The sequence below is a fragment of the Chiloscyllium punctatum genome, chromosome 22 (genome assembly GCF_047496795.1).
Source record: "Chiloscyllium punctatum isolate Juve2018m chromosome 22, sChiPun1.3, whole genome shotgun sequence".
NCBI lineage: Eukaryota > Metazoa > Chordata > Chondrichthyes > Orectolobiformes > Hemiscylliidae > Chiloscyllium > Chiloscyllium punctatum.
Window position 1 is genome coordinate 26293336 of NC_092760.1, and position 24910 is coordinate 26318245.

A 24910-nucleotide genomic window follows, 5' to 3' on the forward strand; every position below is an offset into this window, starting at 1 on the left:
CTGATTCACTTTGGAAGTCAGAACACGACAAGGGAGCGCTCAATGAATGGCAGGACACTTGAAAGCTCAGAGAATTTTGGGGTGCATGTGCACAGATCCTTGAAGGTGGGAGGACAAAGAATTAAGGTAATTAAGAAGGTATACAGGGCACTTGCCTTTATCCTTTTGAGATATGGTTTGTAGGAACAGGAGGTTATGTTGGAGCTGTACAGAACTTTGGTTAGATCATAGCTGGAGAACATTGTGCCGTTCTGGTCACCACACTATTGAAAGGATGTGATTGCAGTGGAGGGGGTGGAAAAGAAATTCACCAGGATGTTGCCTAGGATGAAGCATTTCAGCCACATTTCTTTCAAGTAAAGAAGGCTGAGAGGGCACCTGAGGTTTATGGGATTGTGAAGGCGTATGGTAGACAGGGAAGTAGATGTTCTCCTTAGTTGAAGGAGGAATAATTTTAAGATGAAGGACAGCTGATTTAGATGGTGGTGAAAATCTGGAATGCAGTACCTGGGAGGTAACCTCATAACCTAAATAAAGTGCATGGAAGAATACTTGAAATGTCATTCAAGGCTAGGAGCTGAAAATGGGGCTATAGTAGTTTGGTGCAGACTGTCCACTCTAACTCTATGATGCTATAGTGTTACAAGCAGTTTGTAAGCAATTAATGTTCCTCACATTTCCTCTGAATCTCAGCCAGAACCTGAAATTAGTGTCTCCTAAATTTGGTACCAATAGAGATTTTCCTATGTCCATGCTTTTAAAAAGAATGAAAGGGGAAAACCAGGCAATTTGCCAAGCAGTTAACCTAACATTTATGGTGGGGGAGTTGTTAGAGTCTATGAACGATGATGGTGGTAAATGAACACCTCAAGTTTTTAGTTAATCAGTGAGAGCCAGCATGGATTCATGACAGGAAAGTCATGCCTGACCAACTCATGAAATGCTTTGAAGAGGTGACTAAGGTAGTGGGCAGGGAATGTCTGTGGATGCTTATATGGACTTCAGGAGGTAGTTTGGCCGTCTGAGTCTAGTTTTGCTATTCTAAAGGGCCATGGCTGACCCAACACGCTTCACGTCTTTTTCCCTTTTCTGGTACTCCTTGATTCCCTTATTGATCAAGAATGTATCTATTTCAGCCTGAAGTGTTCTCAAGGACTTTGCCCTACAGCTCTCTGTGGCAAGGAGCTCCAAAGACCCTCAACCCTGTGAGAGATCAAATTTCTTCTCATCTCAGTCTCAAATTGGCACACCTTAATTCTGGTGCTAGATTCTCCCATGAGGGGAAGTTTCGTCTCAGCATTTACCCTGTCAAGCCCATTCAGAATCCTGTATGTTTCTATGAGATCACCTCTCACTTTTTTAAACTCCAGTGAACAGACAGCCAACAGCCTTTGCTCATAAGACAGTCCCTCCATACCAAGGATCATCCTTGTAAATCTTTTGTTAATTGCCTTCAATGAAATGATATCTTTCCTTAACTAATGAGACCAAACTGCTCTCAGTACTCCAGATGTGGTATCACTACCACTGTGTACATTTATAGAGTCTTAGAGTTACACAGCATGGAAACAGACGCACACGGTCCAACCAATCCATGCGGATTGTGTCCCAAACTAAACAAGTCCCACCTGCCTGCGCTTGGCCCATATCCCTCCAAACTTTTCCTATTAATGAACTTATCCAAATTTTAAACATTGTAACTGTACCTGCATCTTAGTACTTACTCTGGAAGTTCATTTCACACATATAGCATTCTCTGTGTAAGAAAAAAATTGCCCCAGGTCCTTTTTAAATCTTTCTCCTCTCACCTTTAAATCATGGCACCGAGATTAGATTAGATTACATTACAGTGTGGAAACAGGCCCTTCGGCCCAACAAGTCCACACCCACCCGCCGAAGCGCAACCCACCCATATCCCTTACCTAACACTACGGGCAGTTTAGCATGGCCAATTCACCTGACCTGCACAGCTTTGGAGTGTGGGAGGAAACCGGAGCACCCGGAGGAAACCCACGCAGACACGGAGAGAACGTGCAAACTCCACACAGACAGTCGCCTGAGGCGGGAACTGAACCCGGGTCTCTGGCGCTGTGAGGCAGCAGTGCTAACCACTGTGCCACCGTGCCGCCCACCCTAGTTTTGAACTCCCCCACTCGAGGGAAACTACCCTTGTCATTTGCCTTACCTATACCCCTCATAATTTTATAAACTTCAATAAGATACCTCAACCTCCTTTACTCCACTGAAAAAGGTCTTGGACTTTCCAGTTTATTTTTATACCTCAAATGCTCTATTCCCAGCAACATCCTGGTAAATCTTTTCTGAACCCTCTTCAGTTTAATAATATCCATTCTATATCCGGGGCGATCAGAACTGGACGCAGTACTCTAGAAGATGCTCTACCAACGTGCTGTAGAACTTCAACATGATGCCCCAACTCCTACACTTAAAGGTCTGAACAATGAAGGCAAGCATGCTTAACCACCCTATCAATTTGTGAGCCACATTTAAAAGAATTATGTACCTGAACCTCTAGGTGTCTCTGTTCTACAACACTACCCAGGGCTCTACCATTCATTGTCTAAGTCCTGTCCTTGTTTGTATTACCACAATGCAATACCTCACATTTATCCAAATCTGCCACTTGATTGATCAAGATCTCTTTGTAATCTTAGATAACCTTCTGCGCTGTCCACTTTACCACCAATTTTGGTGTTATCTACTGCAAACTTAGTAACCACGCCTCCTCCATTCTCTTCCAAATTATTTATATAAATGACAAACTAAAGTGGATCCAGCACAGATCCCCGTGGAACACTGCTGATCCTGGTCCGAGAAATAACCCTCTACCACCATCTATAACCACTCCACAACTCTCCTACCAAAAGCCAATTTGGTCCTCAGTTGGCAAGCTCATCCTGAATCCCATGTGATATCACTTTACTAATTAGTCTACCACGTGGAACCTTGTCAAGGGCTTTGCTAATGTCTAAGTAAACAATGTGTACTGGCTTCAATTTTTTTTGATTCCTTCATTAAAAAACTCAATCAAATTTGTGGGACACTATTTTTCTCGCACAAAACCATGCAGGCTATCCTTAATCAACCTTTGTCTCTCCAAATGCATATAAATCCTATCTTTCAGAATCACCTCAAACAAATTACCCACCACCAATGTCAGACTCATGGGCCTATTGTTTCCAGGCTTCTCCTTGCAGCTTTTCTTAAACAATGGCATTACATTAGCCACCCTCAGTCCTCCGGTACTTCACCCGTGTTTATAGATGATACAAATATTTCTGCAAGGTGTCCTGCAGTTTTGTCTCTAACTTCCCACCATGTCCTACGATACATTTGATCAGGTTCTGGAGATTTACCTACCTTTTGTTTTCTAAGACCTGCAGCAATTCCTTTTCTGTAATGTGAACTGTTTATTTCCCTGAGTTCGTAGCTTCTATTTCTTCTCAACAGTAAAAGCAGTTGTGGAATGACTTCTGTACTGTCCTACTCCTTAAAATAAAGGCCAGCATTCCATTAGTCTTCTGATTACATATTGCAACTGTGTACTATGTGAAGTTAGGTGTAAAAGAAAAGTTCTATTTTGAAGAGGAAGTGTTCTGATTATGATGTATTAAACATTTGACATCATTAAAAACATATTCTCTGCTGTCATATGTGGGATCTGGCTGTGCACAAATATCTTCCCAGATCACCCACATTAGATCGAAAATTATTCTTTTGGTTTGATTTATTATTGTCACACACTAAGATATAGGGAAAAATATGTTTTGCGGAGTATTGAGACAAATTGCACCTTACATAAGGGTAATAGGAAGTAGAATCAGAGAGCAGGAGAGTCAGTGTTTCCAGCAGGACCCTTAATGAGGACGCGCACAGCAGGTCGAGCAGGAGAGTCAGTGTTTCCAGCAGGACCATTCTTCAGGCCTGTGCTTTTTCCAGCTCCACGTTTTATCGACTTTTTTCAGCATCTGTAGTTCTCACTGTCTCCAAGTAGAATGCAGACTATAGTGTTACAACTGCAGAGAAGGTGCAGGGAAAGATCAAATCTAATATTTGACAGGTCCATTCATAAACCTGATAACAGCAGGGAAGAAGCTGTTCTTGAATCTGTTGACATTTTTAAAAAAAGTTCTGTACCTTCTGCCAGATCGAAGAGAGTATGACCGTGCACAGGGTGGGGGAGTGGCGGCGGTGGTGGTGGTATGGTGTGTGGTCTTCGATTATGCTGGCTGCTATCCTAGGGCAGTGGGAAATGGTGGAGTCAATGGAAGGAAGGCTGTTTGTTGTGATGGGCTGGGCTGTGTTGACAACTGTCTGTAATTCCTTACAGTCTTGGGTTGAGCAGTTGCCATACCAAGCTGTGATGCATCCAGGTAGATACTTTCTATAGTGCATTTATAAAAATTGTCAAGGATCATTATGGACATGCTGAATTTCCTTAGCCTTCTGAGGAGATAGCTGTGTTGATGTGCTTTCTGGACATGGATGTACCAGGACAGATTGGTGACACTTACTCCGAGGAGTTTGAAACTCTTGATGATCTCCACCTCAGCAGCATTGATGCAGATAAGAGTGTCCTCCCCTCTGCTTCCAGGCGTCAATAACCAGCTCTTTTGTTTTGCTGACATTGAGGGAGAGATTGTTGCCTTTAAACCATGCCAGTAAACCCGCTCGCGCTCTCTCTTTCCTGTACTCTGTCTTGTCATTTTTTTGAGATCCGACCCACTACGATGATGTCGTCAGCAAATTTGTAAATGGAGTTAGAGCTGAATTTGGCCACATAGTTGAGCCTATAACGAGTGTAATAAGGGGTTGTGTATGCAGCCTTGCGGGAACACTAGTGTTGAGGATTATTGTGGAAGGGGATATTGTATATCCTTACTGATTACTGTCTGTGAGTCAGGAAGTTGAGGATCCAGTTGCAGAGAGAGGAGCAGAGTCCTAGGTCTCAGAGCTTGGAGGTTGGTTTGGTTGGAATAATGGTGTTGCAGGTGGAGCTAAAGTCTATAAATAGGAGTCTGATGTAGGTATCCTTGTTATCTACATCTTCTAGGGATGAGTGTAAGGTCAGTGTGATGGTGTCCTGCATGGATCTATTGTGACTGAAGGTAAATTGTCATGGATTAAGGCAATCTGGAAGGCTGGAGTTGATGTGCTCCATTACTACTTGAAGTGCTTCCTAATGATAGATGTCAGAGCCACCGAGGTAATCATTAAGGCATGTTGCCTGATTTTACTTTGGCACTGGGATGGTGGTGGTCTTCTTGAAGCAGGTGGGAACATCACATCAAAGTAAAGAGAGATTTAGGATGTCCGTGAATACCCCTACCAGCTGGTCTGCGCAGGATCTGAGTGCACAGCCAGGGAGTCCATCCAGGCCAGTTGCTTTCTGTAGGTTAACTTTTAAGAAGGCCAATCAGATGAGTGTGGTGGTGACTGGGTACAGGTGCACCTGAGACTGTCCATGCAGATAACTTTGATTCACTGGCCTTCTATTTAAAACCAACATTGAATGCATTGAGCTCATCAGGGAGAGATGCATTATTGTCAGCGATTCTACTCAACTTCTCTTTGTCACTAGTTAGATCATGTAAGCCTTGCTGCAGTCAATATGAGTTTGTGTGGTTAGTCTGGGATTCTGGTTCTTGGCGTAGCTGATAGCTTTGCAAGGATCGTGCCTCGATTCCCTGTATAAGTCAGGGTCACCAGACTTGAATGTTGCAGACCTGGACTTCAAGAGGGAGTGGATCGTCCGGTTGATATATGGCTTCCAGCTGGGGAACACTCAGGTTGACCTCTTTGGCTCACAGTCCTTTACATACTTACTGAAGAAATGTGTGACAGTAGTGGCATACTTATTTATTGAATATGGACCAGTCCACTATCTCTAAGCTGTCAGATCTGTTACCTCAGGCCAGCATTGTACGACTTTCTGCGATGGATCCTCACACTCCAGTTAAGCCGGGAGAGGGAGCACAGCCTTCTGGTCCGATTTACCGAAACATGGGCAGGGGTGGAACATTACACGTCTTTAATGGTTGTATAGCAATGACCAAGGGTGATTGAACATCTGGTGAAACGGGAGACGTGTTGGTGGTATCTTGATGTCACGCACTTGCGGTTGACCGGTTGAAGTCACCAGCTGCAGTGAACAAGGCTTCAGAATATTCCATCCCGGCTATTTGTGGCAGTATATATTTCATCAAGTGCACTCTTCACTTCAGCGAAGGGTGGGATGTAAACTACTGTCAGGATGTAGCAGAAATAAATTCCCATGACAGGTTGTATGAATGGCACTTCACCATTAGATACTCTCGGTCTGGGGAGTGGTAACTCACCAGGTTCATCACGTCTGAGCACCAAGAGTATGAATGGGTGATGAAATATGTCTACTAATCTAAACCCTTGCTTTTCTTCATTGTCATCTTGTCTTTGTAAATGCACATCCCTGCACTCTATTTAGCCATGGATCTCTGAAGACTGTAAGATGGAGGAGCAGAAGGAAGCCGATTATCTCATCAAGTCTGCTCAGTCATTTAGTCCAATCATGGCTCACCCCATCCATAACTCCATTTGTCTGCCTTTTTCCCATTTTCGACTCCCTTACTGATTAAAATCTGTCCATCTCTCAGCCTTGAATATAATTTAAGACCCATCCTTGATAGCCCTCTGTGGTAAAGAATTCCACAGAATCACTACCTGGAATTCCTCCGATGTTGTAAGTGGGCAATCACTTACTCCAAATTCTGCTCTTGGGTCCCAGACTCTCCCACAAAGGAAAACAACATCTTACCTTGAAGATAAGAATCTTAACCAAAAACAGAAATTGCTGGAGAAACTTTAGAAGGTCTGACAGCATTTGTAGACGATAAGATGTAGGAGCAGAATTAAGCCATTTGGTTCATCGAGTTTCCTCCATTTAATCATGGCTGATATGTTGCTCAACTCAGTTCTCTTGCCTTCTTCCTGTAACCCCTGATTCCCTTACCAAGCAAGAACCTATCAGATTCCAAAATTAATATTGATTCCTGAAGGCTTCAGGATACCTAAGTGGAAAATGGGATGCAGTTTTCCCAGATTGTGCTGAGTCTCGCTGGAGCACTGTAGCAAGCCCGAGACTCAGATGTTGGCCAGGGAACGCAATGGTGCTATGGAAGCTCAAGATCATTTTTGTGGATAAGATTCGATGTTCCACAAAGCAGTTGCCCAATCTGCGTTTCGTCGCCAAAGTGTAGAGGAGACCGCACTATGAGCAGCAAGTGCAGTAGACTAGATTGATTGAAGTGTAGGTAAATTGCTACTTCATGTGGAAGATATAGGGGCCTTGAATAGTGAGAAGACAGGGTTTACACCACTTGGAAATGCTTGGGAAGGTGCCATGGGGATGTGGGGAAGTGTTGGGAGTGGAGGAAGTGTGCCGCAGAGGAAATGATCTCTGCGGAATGCCAGTGGGGTGGTGGTGATGATGGGGCATGTGTGTTTCTGAGTCTCGTGACAAAAATGGCAGCTTATGATCTTTTGGGTGCCAATGCTAGTGCAATGTCCAGAGGGACCTTATGGTGTTGAGAGGGGCAAGAAGGGGTGATGGCAGAAGTATGGTAAATGAATCAGAAATGGCTCAGGCCCCTGTTGGCCATGGTGGCAGGAAATCCTCTGTTAAAGTAGAAGGTGGACATTCCTGAAGCTCTCCTGTAGATGGTGGCATCATCAAGACAGGTGCGATGGACACAGAAACTGGATAAGTTGAATGGAATCTTGACAGGAAGCATGGTCAATTCACCTAACCTGAAAATCTTTGGACTGTGGGAGGAAACTGGAGCACCTGGAGGAAACCCACGCAGACACGGGGAGAATGTACAAACTCCACACAGACAGTTGCCTGAGGCGGGAATTGAACCTGGGTCTCTGGCGCTGTGAGGCAGCAGTGCTAACCACCGTGCTGGCCAGCCTATCCCCAGAAATGGAAACAAAGATTCCAGTCAAGTTGAGAAAGGGAAGGGAGGAGTCAGGTGGGACAGGTGAAGGCAACAAAGTGAGGACTGCAGATGCTGGAGATCAGAGTCGAAGAGTGTGGTGCTGGAAAAACAGCCAGTCAGGCAGCATCCGAGGGACAGCAGAATTGATGTTTTGAGCATAAGCCCTTCATCAGATTCCTGCAAAAGTGGATAACTTCACATTTTCCCACATATTTCATCAACCAAGTTTTTGCGTGCTCACTTAAACTAGTCTCTATCCTTCTTGCAGCCACTTTGTGTCATTCTCATTATTTGCCTTCCCACCTGTTTTTTTTAGAGATTTTTATTGAAAATTTAACATGTTTTTACAAATTTACAAATAAAAAAACCCAAGTATAATCATTGATATACAATTAAATCTTAAATAATAGCCAAAATCTATCAAACAAAAAAACCGAGAAAAGAAAAAAAAAGACAAAACTCAACTAACTACTAATCTAACCTACAAGTAACCAAAGTGTAGTATTAAATCTCTTACATTACTTAAGAAAAGAAAAAGAAACGACGGATAACACAGAAATTGAGTACATGCTCAGAATGTGTTAATATCGGATTGTAACAAAACCCGTATTCGTGCGGGATTCCTCTCCCAAGGGGCCCCGGACCAGCCAGGGTCATTGTCTCAATTAGATAAAAGCCTCTGTTAGAACGGCCGAAATATCTGTATCTGTGTAATTCAAGAAGGGCTGCCATATTTTATAGAATAATTCGGTTTTTTGGTTCACCATATTTGTAAGGAAGTCAAGGGGAATATATTCCATGATTATTCTGTGCCAATTCAAAAGTCCAGGAGGGCCCTCAGCCATCCAGTTCACCAAAATATTTCTTGCACAGAAAGAGAGAATGGAAAATAATCTTTTCCCGTGCATATCCAGGGAAGGTAAGCTCGAAAAGCCCAAAAGGAGAGATACTGGATTCACTCTAATTTCTGTTCCCAAGATTTCTGTCAGAGCATTTGCTACTTTGGTCCAATATCTATGGATCTTATGACAGGTCCATAAGCAGTGTACAAGAGTGCCCACCTCTTTTTAAATTTGGAACACATTGGAGATGCTCCTGCTTTAAATTTTGCCAATCGGTCCGGTGCTATATGGGCCCTGTGAAGTATCTTCAACTGAATGGCCTCAGTTCTGTTGCAAATGGGGATTTTTCTGGCATTTTCCCAAATGTCATTCCACTTTTCTATTGAGATTTCCAGCCCCAAATCCTGATCCCATGTTTTAAGCAAATTGTCCATATCTTCCGATACTTCTTCATGTAATAAATTATAAAGAGTGCTGACCGAAGGTACCCCCATTGGCCATAACACTCTACGTTTTCTGTCTGATTTATAAAGACTATCTAATAGCGTAGTCTTCTTCTGTATGTAATCTCGAATTTGGAAAGAGATCACCGTTAGGTAATCCAAATTTCTGATGCAACTGTTCAAAAGACATCAAGACCCCTTCCTTAAACAGATCCCTAAACAGGAGATACCCCTGGATCTCCAGAGTTTGAAAGTGGCATCTGCAAGCCCCCAGTTAAAATTTCGGAGCATAAGGGGATGTTTTATGTGAATTGCCAACATTTTGCCGCATTATATTCCAGACTTTAATTGTAGTTCGTATTATAGGGTTTTTGCAGTGATCCGTGATGGTTTTCCTCTTGTCTGAAAATAAGAGGTTAGTAAGTGGGCATTTTACTTGAGAAGCCTTGATGTCCAGCCAGATTGATTGCGGGTCAGACAAGACCCAATCGGCTATGTAGCTTAATAGGGAACTTAACTGATATTTCCTAAAATCTGGAAAATCCAGTCCTCCTCTTGCCTGTGGAAGCTGTAGCTTCTTCAGCTTAATGAGGGGCCGCCTATAATTCCAGATAAAGGAACTCAGCCAGCCATATAATTTACGTAGTGCCAGCCTCGGCAGCATCACCAGAAGCATTCTCATAGGGTATAGGAGACGAGGCTATTTAGTGCTATTCTGTCTAACCAGGAAATTAGAAGGTCTCCCCATCGCTGGAGGTCCTGCCTTATCCACTCCAGTAAATGCACAAAGTTAGCCTTGTATAGCTGGCCAAATACTGGGGTGATAAAAATGCCTAAATATAAGAAACCCTCCAGGGACCACCGAACGGGAAAGTGAGATCCGTCCGATAGGTGGAATATACTAGCGAGGCCGTCCATTGGCATAGCCTCCGATTTTGAAAAATTAATTTCATAGCCTGAAAATACACTAAATGTATTAAAAACTTGAATTAAACGAGGCACGGACATTAGGGGGTTACTGAGTATTTGGAGAATATCATCTGCGTAAAGGGTAATTTTATGTTTACCTGTACCAATCCTCGGGGCCGTTATATTAGGGTCAGCCAGTGTAGCTTCTGCTAGTGGCTCGATTATTTGCGTAAACAGCAATGGTGAGAGAGGACATCCCTGACAGCAGCCCCTACCCACACTGAAGCTATCCGAGCCTCGTCCATTGGTAATCACAACTGCTTTTGGCTCATTATACAGTGTTGAGACCCATTTAGCAAACACTTTTCCAACACCAAACCTTTCCAATGTCTAAAACAGATATGATCACTTAACCCTGTCAAATGCCTTTTCCGCGTCTAATGAGACTACTACTCCCAGTATCTTTCCCTGATGGCAGGCTTGAATCACATTCAAAACCCTTCTAACATTATTGGATGATCTACGGCTCTTAATAAACCCTATCTACTCCTCCTTTATGATGTATGGCAATACCCTTTCTAGCCTCAATGCTAATGTTTTAGAAAGAATTTTAAAATCTACATTTAGCAAGGATATTGGTTTGTATGACGTGCAATCTTCTGGGTCCTTCCTTTTTTGAGAATAAGAGAGGCTTTCAGTGAAGGTGGGAGACAGCCCTGACTGTATAAGTAGTTATACATGTCCATAAGTGGACCAGCCAATATCCCTGTAAATTCTTTATAGAATTCAGCTTGAAAACCATCTGGGCCAGGTGCCTTACTGCTCTGAAGTTGCCTAATTGCATCAAGTATTTCTTGGATTGTTAGGGGAACATTCAGGACCGATACCTGTTCCGGAGTTAAGTCCGGAAAGGTCAAGTTTTTTAAAAATGACTGCATCCTCCTAGCTCTATCTTCGCAATACTGCGATTTCTATAAGTCAGAATAAAATGTTCTAAAGATTGCGTTAATCTTCTTATAATCTTGAGTCAGAGTACCTGCACTTTCCTTGATAGATGTGATAGTTTGAGGGACCTTTTTTGCATTTGCGAGAAATGCTAAGTATCTACCAGGTTTATCGCCAAATTTAAATGACCTTTGTTTTGCAAATAATATTTCCCTCTTAGCCGTTTGGGTAAGCGTGGTGTTCAGGGCTGTCCTAAGGGCCGTAATCCTTTGTAATTTGATAATAGGAGGTCTGTCAGCATATGCTGTTTCAGCCGCTTTTAAGCGAGCTTCGAGCAGACGCTATTGTTGCCCGAGTATGAAATGATCAAACCTCGTGCGTAAGCTTTGATGGTCTCCCACATCGTTGATGGGTTGCTATCTGTACCTGAATTAATTTCTAAAAATGTTTTAAATTCTTGAGAGAAGTACTTTACAAATTTACTATCTTTCATCAGGAAGGAATCCATGCGCCAATGCCAGGGGGATGTCTCATTGTTCCTCGCCTTGATTTCCATATATACAGCAGCGTGATCAGAAATTGCTGTACTGCCTATTTTACAGGATGATATGGAATTTTTAAAAAATCGAAGGGGCAAAAAACATATCTATTCTGATGTGACATTTATGTGGATTGGTGTAAAAAGAAAAATCTCCGCCCCGTGGGTGAAGGCATCTCCACACATCTTCTAGTCCTAATTCTTTGTTCAAATCCACCAATTGTTTGGATCTGAGGGATACTCCTGCAGTACTCTTGGGAATCCTATCTATTTCCGGGTCCATAATACAATTAAAGTTTCCCCCTATAATTGTATGACGAGCACCGAGAGACATCAATTTGGTGAAGGCTTCCGTTATAAATTTAAAAGGATGTGCCGGGGGACAATACAGATTTAAGAATCTCATATTCCTCTCCATTTATAAGGGCTTTAATCAGAAGATATCATCCAGATTCGTCTTTTATCTGATTTAGGATTTTGAAAGGGAGATTCTTCCGAATAAGGGTGACAACTCCCCTACGTTTTGAGCTGAAGGAAGAAAAGAAGGCCTGATGAAATCCACCCTGTCATAATTTCAAGTGTTCTTTATCCAATAAGTGTGTCTCCTGTAGGAGAGCTATATCAGCCCTTTCTTTCTTGAGGTTTGATAATATTTTCTTCCTTTTGATTGGTGAATTACTCCCCTTGATGTTCCAGGTGCACCATTTAATCGACTGATTAACCATAATCGTCCGGGCAAGTCCGAGACCCCTCGGGAGAAGAAACCACATCCAAAACATCCCGAGTATAGAACATGTAAAATTCACAAAATTAGAGTTTCTTTAATACACTAATATAATAAAAAAAACTATTTCTTATTTTAAAAAAGTATTTAAATGGAAATTTTCTCCCTTGTTCCCAGGGGGTATCATGTCCTTTCCAAAAGCCCATCATATCCTCTCCCAACCAGTGCCCCACCCTTGACCCAGGCATCTCTCGATAGAATAAAGAAAATTCAAATATACTACAAAGCTAGAGTTAACAGTTAGTACCCTACCCCTCACCCCCCCCCCCCCCCCCCCCCCACCCACATCAACACCTGGATATATTTAGTAATGTTAATACCATGTATGAACATATATAAATTACAGTCTCAACAAATAGTAATTAAATATAGTAATACAAAATAACGGGGGAAAACAGCCCCGCTGTTAAAGACAGAGATAAAATAGGATAAGGTAACCACCTTCCCCCACCTACATTAACTAGACTGCCTGGCCTATTTAAAAAATGGGTGAGAAAATCGCTGAGTGAAGAGCAAATAAATATACCCCTCTCCCCACCCCCTGGAGATAATATTAAACAGTACGGTAATGAAAGGGAAAAAAAAGTGTTAATCGGGATGGGGGGAGGGCAGAACAACATCATTCACCACTCGAATTAACTCTTACAATTTATCTGAGAGAGTTCAGAAATTCCTTGGCCTTCTCTGGCGATCTGAAGTTATACACGAACCCTTCATGGCTAAAACGTAGCGTTGCTGGGTAGCGCAGGGAGTACTGGATATTTAAGTCCCTTAAACACTTCTTCACTTCGTCAAACGCCTTCCTCTTTTGGGCCAAAGCTGGGAAAAAGTCCTGGAATAGCATAATCTTGGATCCTTTATAAATCATGGCTTGGGGATCTTTCCCAAGATTTCTGGAGGCTTCTTGTAGCTCTGCAGCTGGAACAGGACCGGGCGGGGGCGCTGGTCCAAGCCGGGCCTGCGCATTGCAACCCGTCGGCCCATTCTACCCTTACCTGGCCTGATCCAGCCTCCAGATTTAACAGCTGTGGAAGCCACTGCTCGAGGAACGCTGTAAGCTGGCCTTCCTCTTCCCGTTCGGGAAGGCCCAACAAACGAATATATTTTCGACAACCTCAAGAATTGAGGTCGTCAATGTGATTTTCTAAGGTCTAGACTCGCTGTTCGAGAGTCCAGATCCGATCCACGGCCGATTCTGCGGTAATCTCGGAGGTCGCGGCCTTTAGCTCTGCCCCTCCGACTTGGCACTCGATTTCCTCAATGTCTCGGTCGTGCTTTTGTAGTGCAGCCGAGCGTGAATTCCATCTGCTCCGAGACTGTTTGATGAAGGGCGTTGATCTTCACGTCAAGTTTGGAAATTATTTCCACAAGGCTCGTCACCATAGATAAGTCCCCCGGGGCGGCTGCGGACGCCTCTGCTGCAGTTGGGGAAGGTGGGAGAGGGGTTCCTGTATGCTGAGAACTGCGGGCTCCTTTCCCTTTAGTCATTTTTGCAGCAGACTAGTCTGTTCAAATTTAGGACAGAGCAACTAATTACATTAAGTAAAAACTATTTTAAATGATTTGGTGAGTGTGGTGGAAGCGGGTGGCCCACTTTGCCCAAGTCTTGGGAGGAGCACTTAGACTCAGACTTGCTGGGTCGCCGCCATCTTGGATCTCCGACTCCTGTTTTTTTTAATCATCCATAAACTGTACATTCACTTCTGTCGTCCTGGATATTAAAATGTAATGTAAATAACTGTGGTCCCAACATTGATTCCTGTGGCACTCCACTAGTTACAGGTTGCCAACTTGAACATGCTCTCCTTATCTCCACTTTGTCTTTTCTGTTAGCCAATCCCCTCTTCAAGCTGCTATACCACCCTCAACATCATGGGCTCTTACCTGAAGTAGCTTTATTTTTGTTACCTTATCAAATGTGTTTGAGAAATCCAAATGTTTACTGGTACTACCCCTTTATTTATTGCGCGTTCTTTCTCCTCAAAGGACTATGTTTAATTTGTCAGGCATGATCTCCTCGCCCTTGTGAAGCCATGCTGACTCTGTTGATTCTTTCTAAATGGTCATGTATTGTATCCTTTTTAACAGGCCCGTACATTTTCTCGATAGCTTATTAAGCCAGCAGGTCTGTGGTTACCTGTTTTTTGTGTATCCTTGTTTTTTTGAATAAACGTGTTACTTTGACAGTTTTCCAATTGTTTCCAGATCTAACAATTCTTGGAAGATTACTACAGTGCACCCACTAACCCTTCAGTCTTTTAAATTTCCACAGTGCAGCCCATCATTGAACTTGTCAGCCTTTGGTGCCAATAGTTTCCCGAGTATGTTTACCTCTAATGATAGTTATTGTGTTTAACTCTGTCCCTCGGTTATTTAGTGTTTTCAGAATAGTGATTTGCCACATGGAGCGCCGGGAACTCGAGGTGAACTCACCAGAATGAGATTTTATTCTTGCGTGTACTCAAGAATAGGAATATATGAGAACAGTGTAAGTGTACCAAGTCATCTCTATCACTATGCACTATGGAGTGTCCATGAGACTGACAGTGTTGTGGATAGCACGTTTAGCCAGCTGGTCACACCACCAGTAAGGGCGAAAGAGACAGAAGGTTTGGGTAATGACCCGGGAGACTAAAGTGTCAGCAGGCAATACTGGAGACCCTTGTGGCCATTTCCCCCTCAAGCAGGCATATCCGTTTGGATAATGTTGGGATGGGGGGGGGCCTCTCAGGGGAAAGCACAAACAGCAAGCAGCCAAATCATTGGCATCGTGACTAGCACTGTTGTACGGCAGGAAGGGTTGGTGTGTAGGCGGACAGAAATGATAGGATTCTGTAGTGGGGGCACTGACAGACGTTTCTGTGGCCATAAACAGAACTCTTGGGTGATGTATCGTCTGCCTTGTGCTAGGATCAAGGATGTCTGTGACCCAGCATGGGATATTCTGTAGGGAGAGGGTGAGCTGCCAGAGGTTGTGGTCCGTATTGGTCCCAAGGACATAGGCAGAAAGAGAGATGAAGTTCTGCAAAAGGAGTAAGAAATTAAAAAGCAGAACCTCTTGGGTTCTAATTTTGGGATTACTTCCTCTTTCCTGTGGCATGAGGCTAGGAATAGTAAGATAGTATGATTAAAGATGTGGCTAAAGAGCTAGTGTAGGAGGGAGGGACTCTGTTATCTGGATCATTGGGATGTGTTCCAGGGTAGGTAGGACCTGAAAAAGAAGGACCAATTGCATCTAGCTGAAAGGGCAGCAATATCCTGGCAAGGAGTTTTACTAGTGCCACTTGGGAGGGTTTAAACAAGTGTGGCAGGGGACCGTGAACCAAAGCAGTAGGTCAGCAAGTGAAATGACCAAGGTGTCTGAGACTCAAGCCAGTAAGGCTAAGAGGAAGAACAGACAGGGGGGGACGTTACTGAACATAGCAGAACTGGAAGAGCAAATGCTGGAAAATCTCAGCAGGTCTGGCAGCATCTGTAAGGAGAGAAAAGAGCTGACATTTCGAGTCTAACTGATCCTTTGTCAAAGCTTTGACAAAGGGTCAGTTAGATTCAAAACGTCAGCTCTTTTCTCTCCTTACAGATGCTGCCAGACCTGCTGAGATTTTCCAGCATTTTCTCTTTTGGTTTCAAATTCCAGCACCCACAGTAATTTGCTTTTATGGCAGAACTGGAGGTCTGAAGTGTATTTAATATAATGCGAGGCATTAGACAGGTAAGGCAGATGAGCTTGCATCAATACATATAAAACTATCATGCCGTAAATGTTACAGAGACTTGGTTTAGAAAAGGACAAGACTGGCAGCTTAACGTTCTGGGGATTAGATGTTTCGGGGTAATTGAGATGTAAAAGAGGAGGGCATTACTGATAAGGGGGAATATCACAGCTGTACTGTGAGGGAGGACACCTTGTATGGTTCATCCAACAAGACTAATTGCATCAAGCTCAGGACTAAGACAAGTGCAATCGCTTTGCTGGGATTGTTCGACAGGCCTCCCAACAGCCAGTGAGAGATAGAGGGACAGATATACCTACAGAATATGCAAAAATGTGAAACCAGCAGGATTGTTGTGGTGGGTGATTTTAACTTCCTCAATATTGACTGGGTCTGGCTTAATGCCACTGCCTTTGAAGGGGGAGAATTTGTTAGGCATGTCTCGGATTTTTTTTGGAACGATATATAAATAGTCCAACTGGGGAAGAGGCCATATTGGATATGGTACTGGGGAATGAACCTAGTTTGAAGTTTCAGAGGGAGAGCATTTTGGAAACAGTGCCCATAATTCTGTAAGTTTTAAGTTACTTATGGATAGGGATGTGAGTAGTCCTTGGATGAAGTTGGGAGAAGACTAATTACCACAATATTAGTCGAATAGTGAAGGGGACTGTCAGAGAATGCAGCAAAATATAGATAGGTTGGAGAGTTGGGCGGAGAAATGGCAGATAGATTTCAATCTGGGCAAATGTGCCGTGATGCATTTTGGAAGCTCCAATTCAAGAGCGAACAATACGGTGAATGGAAAAGTCCTGGGGAAAATTGATGTTCAGAGAGATCGGAGTGTTCAGGTCCATTGTTCCCTGAACGTGGCAACGCAGGTCAATAGAATGGTCAAGAAGGCTTTCCTTCATCAGATGTGGTATTGAATACAAGAGTTGGCAGGTCATGTTACAGTTGTATTATAGGACTTTGGTTCAGCCACATTTAGAATACTGCACACAGTTCTGGTCACCCCATTACCAAAAGGATGTGGATACTTTGGAGAGGGTGCTGAGGAGGTTCACCAGAATGTTGACTGGTATGGAGGGTGCTAGCTATGAGGAGACGTTAAGTAAATTAGGATTATTTTCATTAGAAAGACAGACATTGAGGGGGTCATGATTGAGGTCTACAAAATCATGAGAGGTATGGACAGAGTGGATAGCAAGAAGCTTTCACCCAGAGTGGGGGACTCAGTTACTAGGAGTCATGAGTTCAAGGTGAGAGGGGAAGACTTTAAGGGAGATATGCTTTGAAAGTTCTTTATGCAGAGGATGGTGGGTTCTTTGCCAGAGGAGGTGTTAGAGGCAGGCATGATAACGTCACTTAAAATGTATTTAGACAGATAAATTAATGGGCAGGGAGCAGAGGGATACAAATCCTTAGAAAATAGGCAACAGGCTTAGATAGAGGATCTGGGTTGGCACAGGCTTAGAGGGCCAAAGGGCCTGTTCCTGTGCTGTAATTTTCTTTGTTCCTTTGTTCGTTTGTTCTTACGGGAATGTTGGCTGGAGCAGCTGTTTGAAGGGAAATCCACATCTAGTAAGCGGGAGTCTTATCAAGGAGAAAGTGAGGGCTGCAGATGCTGGAGACCAGAGCTGAAAATGTGTTGCTGGAAAAGCGCAGCAGGTCAGGCAGCATCCAAGGAGCAGGAGAGTCGATGTTTCGGGCATAAGCCCTTCTTCAGGGCTCATGCCCGAAACATCGATTCTCCTGCTCCTTGGATGCTGCCTGACCTGCTGCGCTTTTCCAGCAACACATTTTCAGCGGGAGTCTTGTCAAGGCCAGTTGATTTAGCCTTCCAGACCAGCACGTTCTTGTGGAAATGAAGGATAAGAATGGTAAGATTCCGGAATCTTGGATGGCAAGAGAAATTGAGAGCTTAGTCAAAAAGGAAAAGGGCGTATGTAAGATTGATGAAACCTTAAAGGAAAGACAGGCAGAGCCCTCAAAGAATTCGAAGAGGGTGGGCAGATGAGAGACTGGGCGAGGGAGGGCGGGCAGGCGAGAGACTGGGCGAGGGAGGGGCGGGCAGGCGAGAGACTGGGCGAGTGAGGGGCGGGCAGGCGAGAGACTGGACGAGGGAGGGCGGGCAGGCGAGAGACTGGACGAGGGAGGGCGGGCAGGCGAGAGACTGGGCGAGGGAGGGCGGGCAGGCGAGAGACTGGGCGAGGGAGGGCGGGCAGGCGAGACACTGGACGAAGGAGGGGTGGGCAGGCGAGAGACTGGGCGAGGGAGGGGCGGGCAGGCGAGAGACTGGACGAAGGAGGGCGGGCAGGCGAGAGACTGGGCGAGGGAGGGGCGGGCAGGCGAGAGACTGGACGAGGGAGGGGCGGGCAGGCGAGAGACTGGGCGAGGGAGGGGCGGGCAGGCGAGAGACTGGACGAGGGAGGGGCGGGCAGGCGAGAGACTGGGCGAGGGAGGGGCGGGCAGGCGAGAGACTGGGCGAGGGAGGGCGGGCAAGAGACAAAAGATCTCAAACAAAGAATTGGGAGGGGGGGGGGCTTGCATATAAGGTAAGAGGAGGAATTTTCACAGGTGGTGTGAGGGGCAAGGTTTTTATACAGTGGGTGCCTGGAACCTGCTGCCAGGGGTCATAGCAGAGGCAGGTATGATAGACTTTGAGATAAGCAGATGGATAAGCAAGGAATGGAGGATATGGACATGGGCAGGCAGAAGGGATTAGTTTAACTTGGCACAGCATCGTGGGCCAAGGGCCTGCTCCTATGCTGTGCTATTCTTTGTTAAAATGGGCTATGACATGTCTTTGGGATTAAGGAAAGCCCAAGGTGTTGTATACCAATCTAAGGAGCAAGAGGGTAGCAAGGGAAAGTGTACGTCAACTCAAGGACAGGAGAGGGGGATTTAATGTGTGGAGCTGGTGCAAGTGGGTGAGGTCCTTAAACAATACTTTACATCGGTATTCACAAAGCAGGAGGGCACGGTGGATAGTGAACTTTGGGAGGAGTACATTGAGATTCTGGGGAGGCTGTGTTAGGTGTTTTGAAAAGAATTACAGCTGGATCTGATGTGATCTATCCCAGAATGCTGAGGGAGGCAGATGAGGACATTGCTGGGTCTTTTATGAAATCTTTATATGCTCTTTAGTTATAGGAAAGGACCCAAAGGACTCGGGGAATAGCCCCTGCTGATCCTTTAAGAAGGGCACCAGGGATAATCTGGAACATTCCAAGCTGATGAGCCTTGTGTCAATGATAGGGTAATTATTGGAGAAGGTTCTGAAGGATAGCATTTCCTCACATTTGGAAAAACATGGACTTATTAATCATAGGCAGCATGACTTTGCGCAGGAACGTTTGTCTCAGAAACTTGAGTTTTTTTGAAGAAATGACAAAAGATGATTGAAGAGGGCAGGCCAGTAGTCATCGTCTGTATGGACTTTAACAAGGCCTTTGGAAGGATCCCTCATGACAGACTGATACGAAAGGTGAAATCACATGGGATCCACAGTGAGCTGGAAAGATAGATACAGCACTGGCTTAGTCATAGAAGACATAGTGTCGTGGTTGAAGGGTGTTTTGCTGACTGGTGACTTGCGACCAATGGTGTTCTGCAGGAGTCCATTGATTTGGAGGAGAATCTAGATGGCCTGATTAGTAGGTTTGCAGGAAACACAGATTGGGGTAGCTGCAAATATAGTGAGGATTGTCAGAGAATATGACAAGATATAGGTTGGAGTTTGATGAAACAATGGCAGATAGAGTTTAATCTGGATGAATGTGAGGTGATGCATTTTGGAAGAACTAATACAGGAGGGAAGTATCTCGTAAGTGGCAGAACCATTAGTAGCATCAGTATACAAAAGGAGCTAGGCATTCAGGTCCTCAGTTCCCTGAAAGCAACATAAGTTAATAAGGTGGTCACTAAGACATATGGCATGCTTGCCTTCATCAGTCGGTGCTTAGAGTATAAAAATCGGCAAGTAATTTTGTAGCCGTATAGGACTTCAGTAAGGCCGTGATAGGAATATTGTGTTCAGTTCTGTTTGCCACACTAACAGAAGGATGTGGAGGCTTTGAAGAGTGTGCAGAAACAGTTTACCAGGATGCTGCCTGGATGGGAGGGTATTAGCTATGAGGAAAGATTGGACCGACTTGAACATTGAAGAATGAGGGGTAGCGTGACCGAATTTTATAAATTTGTGAGGCTTGGATAGTCAAGAGTCTTTTTCCCAGGGTAGAAATGTCAATCGCTAGGACACATGGTTTTAAGGTAAAAGGGGCGAAGTTTACAAGAGTTGTGAGAGGCAAGGTTTTTACACAAGAGAGTGGTAAGTGTCTGGAATGGTGAGGCAGATACAACAGCAACATTTAAGTGGCACCTTGACCGACACATGAACTAGCAGAGAAAAGAAGGATTTAGACCATGTCAAGGCAAAAGGCTTTTAGTTTAGACAGGCATCCTGTGTCGGCATAGTCTTGTTGTGGCAAAGGGCCTGCTCTTGTGCTCTGCTGTTCTTTATATTCTTTGTTCTTGTCCAGTTGATGTCCTCTACCATAAAGGTTGATGCAAAGTACTTACTTAATTCCTCTGACCTCTTCTTGTCTGTGATAATTATTTCCCTAGCCATATTCTGTTCAGGCCAATGTTCACTTTTGTCTCTTCTCCTTTTGATACATTTTAAGAAGGTCTTCATGTCTGCTTTAGTGTTACTTTCAGGATGTTGGTGAGGCCACATTTGGAGTACTCTTTACAGTTCCAGTTGCCCTGCTATAGGAAGGATGTTATTAAAGTGGAGGGGATACAGAAAAGATTTGTAAGGATGTTACTGGGATCGGAGGTTTTGACTTATAAGGATAGGCTGGAAAAATTGGCACTTTTCACTGGAGCGTAGGAGTTTGAGGGGTGACCTCAGAGGTTTATAAAATCATGAGAAGCATAGATAAGGTCTTTTCTCTAGGGTTGGGGAGTTCAAAGATTTAGAAGGATTGGAGGGGCAACTCTTTGACACACAGGGTGGTTTGAGCTAGGGGAAGTGGCAGGTGCAGGTGCAGTTATAACATTTTAAGAGACATTTGAATAGATACATGAACAGAATTGGCTTCGAGGTAAATGGGGCTAATTTAGTTTGGGAAACTTGGTTGGCATGGATGAGTTGGACCGAAGGGTCTATTTCAGCACTGTATGATTCTACTTGCTAGTCACATGGTACCGTGAGGTTGGTTTAACAGCTACCACCACCTGCCTCCATTGGGATATATCTGACAATGAAGTATTGTTAAATACCTGCCGCTGTTCTTCATCTGTTTCCTCTCCTACCCCAGCTCCCTGCTGTTGGGGTTGACCCTGTGCCCCTACATGTGCAGTGAAGCTTGTGCTATTTGTATTGGGATTGTTGTCCCTGACGACTTGCCCTTTCTCTGCAGGCTGTGCGTTTATAACGTTTGCCACCCGCTCCATGGCCCAGAATGCAATCAAGACCATGCACCAGTCGCAGACGATGGAGGTGAGTCCAACTGTCCAAGTCATACATAGAAGCTCTCGAGACCTTTGTTCCCACATGCCCATGTTGCGATTTATGCAAACTCATTGCAGTCCACTGTCTGCTCAAGCTGGCCCTACAGTCACCGCCTGTTAAATACTTACCTGGTATCCCATCTCATCAGACTTTGTGCTGACAAGTGCCGTGTCGCCCAGCCCTTGCCCTCGCTGCCCCTCTCTGCCAACCCCTACAAATGGTGGTGCTTTTTTATCCACAGTCTTGATTTTTTTATACACTCTCCTTTGGTATTGCTCATTCATTCCCTCTCCCTTATTCATTTCATTGCTGACTCACTCTCTCTCCGTTGCTCGCTCTGTCTCTGTCACTCACTCGCCCGCTGTCTGTCACCAGCTCTCTCTCAGTCGCTCCCGCCTCCCCGCTCTGCCTGTCTCCCGCCCCCGCCATGCCCATCTATCGCCCCCGCTCTACCCTTCTATCGCCCCCGCTCACCGTCTCGCACCCGCCCCCGCTGTTCCCGTCTCTCGCCCCCACTCTCCCTGTCTCGCTCCCACCTATGCTCTCCCAGTCTTGCTCCTGCCCCCCTCCCCATCTCGCTCCTGCCTGCCCTCTTCCCGTCTCTCGCCCGCCCTCTCCACGTCTCTCGCCCGCCCGCCCTCTCCACGTCTCTCGCCCGCCCGCCCGCCCTCTACCCGTCTCTCGCCCGCCCGCCCTCTACCCGTCTCTCGCCCGCCCGCCCGCCCTCTACCCGTCTCTCGCCCGCCCGCACTCTACCCGTCTCTCGCCCGCCCGCCCTCCGTCTCCCCGTCTCTCGCCCTCCCGACCTCCCTCTCCCCGTCTCTCGCCCGCCCGCCCTCCCTCCCTCCCTCTCCCCGTCTCTCGCCCGCCCGCCCGCCCTCCCTCCCTCCCTCTCCCCGTCTCTCGCCCGCCCGCCCTCCCCCCCTCCCTCTCCCCGTCTCTCGCCCGCCCGCCCGCCCTCCCTCCCTCCCTCCCTCCCTCCCTCTCCCCCTCTCCCCCTCTCCCCGTCTCTCGCCCGCCCTCTCCCCATCTCTCGCCCGCTTGCCCTCTCCCCGTCTCTCGCCCGTCCGCCCGCCCTCTCCCCGTCTCTCGCCCGCCCGCCCGCCCTCTCCCCGTCTCTCGCCGCCCACCCGCCCTCTCCCCGTCTCTCGCCGCCCGCCCGCCCTCTCCCCATCTCTCGCCCGCTTGCCCTCTCCCCGTCTCTCGCCCGTCCGCCCGCCCTCTCCCCGTCTCTCGCCCGCCCGCCTGCCCTCTCCCCGTCTCTCGCCCGCCCGCCCGCCCTCTCCCCGTCTCTCGCCGCCCGCCCGCCCTCTCCCCGTCTCTCGCCCGCCCGCCCTCTCCCCGTCTCTCGCCCGCCCGCCCGCCCTCTCCCCGTCTCTCGCCCGCCCTCTCCCCGTCTCTCGCCCGCCCGCCCTCTCCCCGTCTCTCGCCCGCCCGCCCTCTCCCCGTCGCCCGCCCGCCCTCCCTCCCTCCCTCCCTCCCTCCCTCCCTCCCTCCCTCCCTCTCCCCATCTCTCGCCTGCCCTCCCTCCCTCCCTCTCCCCGTCTCTCGCCCGCCCGCCCTCCCTCCCTCTCTCCATATCTTGCTTGTCCACCTTCCCTCTCCCTGTCTCTCGCACGCCTGCCTGCCTATCCCGCCTCTCTGTCTCTGTCTCTCTGTCTCTCCGTCTCTCTGTCTCTCTCCACCCCTCCCCACCCACCTCAATTGTTCTACAGGAAATGCGCAACAGAAATGTGGAGGCTGTTTAAGGAACACTGAGATAGGCAAGGAATGGTAAGGTGAAGGAACCTTGGATGACAAGAGAAGAGGAGCTTCTCATCAAGAGGAAGAAGGAAGCTTACTTAAGGCTGAGGAAGCAAGGATCTGGCACAACTTTAGAGGATTACAGAGTAGCTAGGAAACAACTCAAAAATGGACTGGGGGGGGCACGAGAAAGTCTTGGCGGGAAGGATTAGGGAAGCCCAAAGGCATTCCACGTACATGAGGAATAAGAGAATTATCAGAGAGAGGGTAGGGCTGATTAGGGATAGTGGAGGGAACTTCTGCCTGGAATCTGAAGAGGTAGGGGAAGCCCTAAATGAGTTTTTTTGCTTCAGTATTCACTGGAGAGTGGGACCTTGCTGATAGTGAAAACACCGTGGACAGGGTTAATAGGCTTTAACATATTGATATTAGGAAAGGGGATGTGCTGGAAATTCTGAGAAGCATCAAGATCTATAAGTCCCCAGGTCCGGACCAGATATATCCAAGGTTCCTACGGGAAGCGAGGAATGAGATTGTTGCACCTCTAGCGATGATGACCTTCGCATCCTCACTCTCCACAGGAATAGTACTGGCTGATTGGAGGGATGTGAATATTATTCCTCTGTTCAAGAAAGGGAATAGGGAAATCTCTGGGAATTACAGACCAGTCAGTCTTATGTTTGTGGTAAGCAAGGATTCTGAGAGATAGGATTTATGATGATTTATAAAGACATAGTTTGATTAAGGAGGTCATGTCTCACCAACCTCACCAGTTCTTTGAGGATTTAATGAGACAAGTTGACAGGGGTTGAGCAGTGGATGTGGTGTATATGGATTTCTAAGGTTCCTCACAGTAGGCTCATTCAGAAAGTTAGAAGGTATGGGATATAGGAAAATCTGGCTGTCTGGATACAGAATTGGCTGGCCGAAAGAAGACAACGTGTGGTAGTAGATGGAAAATATTCTGCCTGGAGGTCGGTGACCAGTGGTGTCCCACCGGGATCTGTTCTTGGGCCTCTGCTCTTTGTGGTTTTTATAAATGACTTAGATGAAGAAGTGGAAGGGTGGGTGAGTAAATTTGCCAATGACACAAAGGTCAGTGATGTTGTAGATAGTGTTGAGGGCTGTTGCAGGCTACAACAAGACATTGACAGGATGCAGAGCTGGACTGAGAAGTGGCAGATGGGGTTCAACCTGGATAAATGTGAAGTGCTTCGTTTTGGAAGGACAAATTTGAATGCTGAATACAGGGTTAAAGACAGGATTCTTGGCAGTGTGCAGGAACGGCGGGATCTTGGGGTCCACACATATAGATTTCTCAAAGTTGCCATCCAAGTTGATAGGGTTGTTAAGAAGGTATGTGGTGCTTTGGCTTTCATTAACGGGAGGATTGAGTTTAAGAGCCGTGAGGTATTGCTGCAGCTCTATAAAACCCTGGTTAGACCACACCTGGAATATTGTGTCCAGTTGTGGTG

At 46.0% G+C, this 24910-nt stretch overlaps 1 protein-coding gene and 1 long non-coding RNA gene across 2 annotated transcripts in view; one reads left to right on the top strand and one right to left on the bottom strand.

Moving 5' to 3' along the window:
- LOC140493468 (uncharacterized) overlaps window positions 1–24910 on the bottom strand; it is a 724813-nt gene that overhangs the window by 655705 nt on the left and 44198 nt on the right. The gene's annotated exons all lie outside the window — the stretch shown is intronic.
- celf1 (cugbp, Elav-like family member 1) overlaps window positions 1–24910 on the top strand; it is a 57778-nt gene that overhangs the window by 22274 nt on the left and 10594 nt on the right. The window contains exon 6 of the mRNA XM_072592855.1: window positions 21601–21680. Within this exon, the coding sequence (XP_072448956.1) occupies window positions 21601–21680 (80 nt within the window). The remainder of the gene's footprint in view (window positions 1–21600; window positions 21681–24910) is intronic.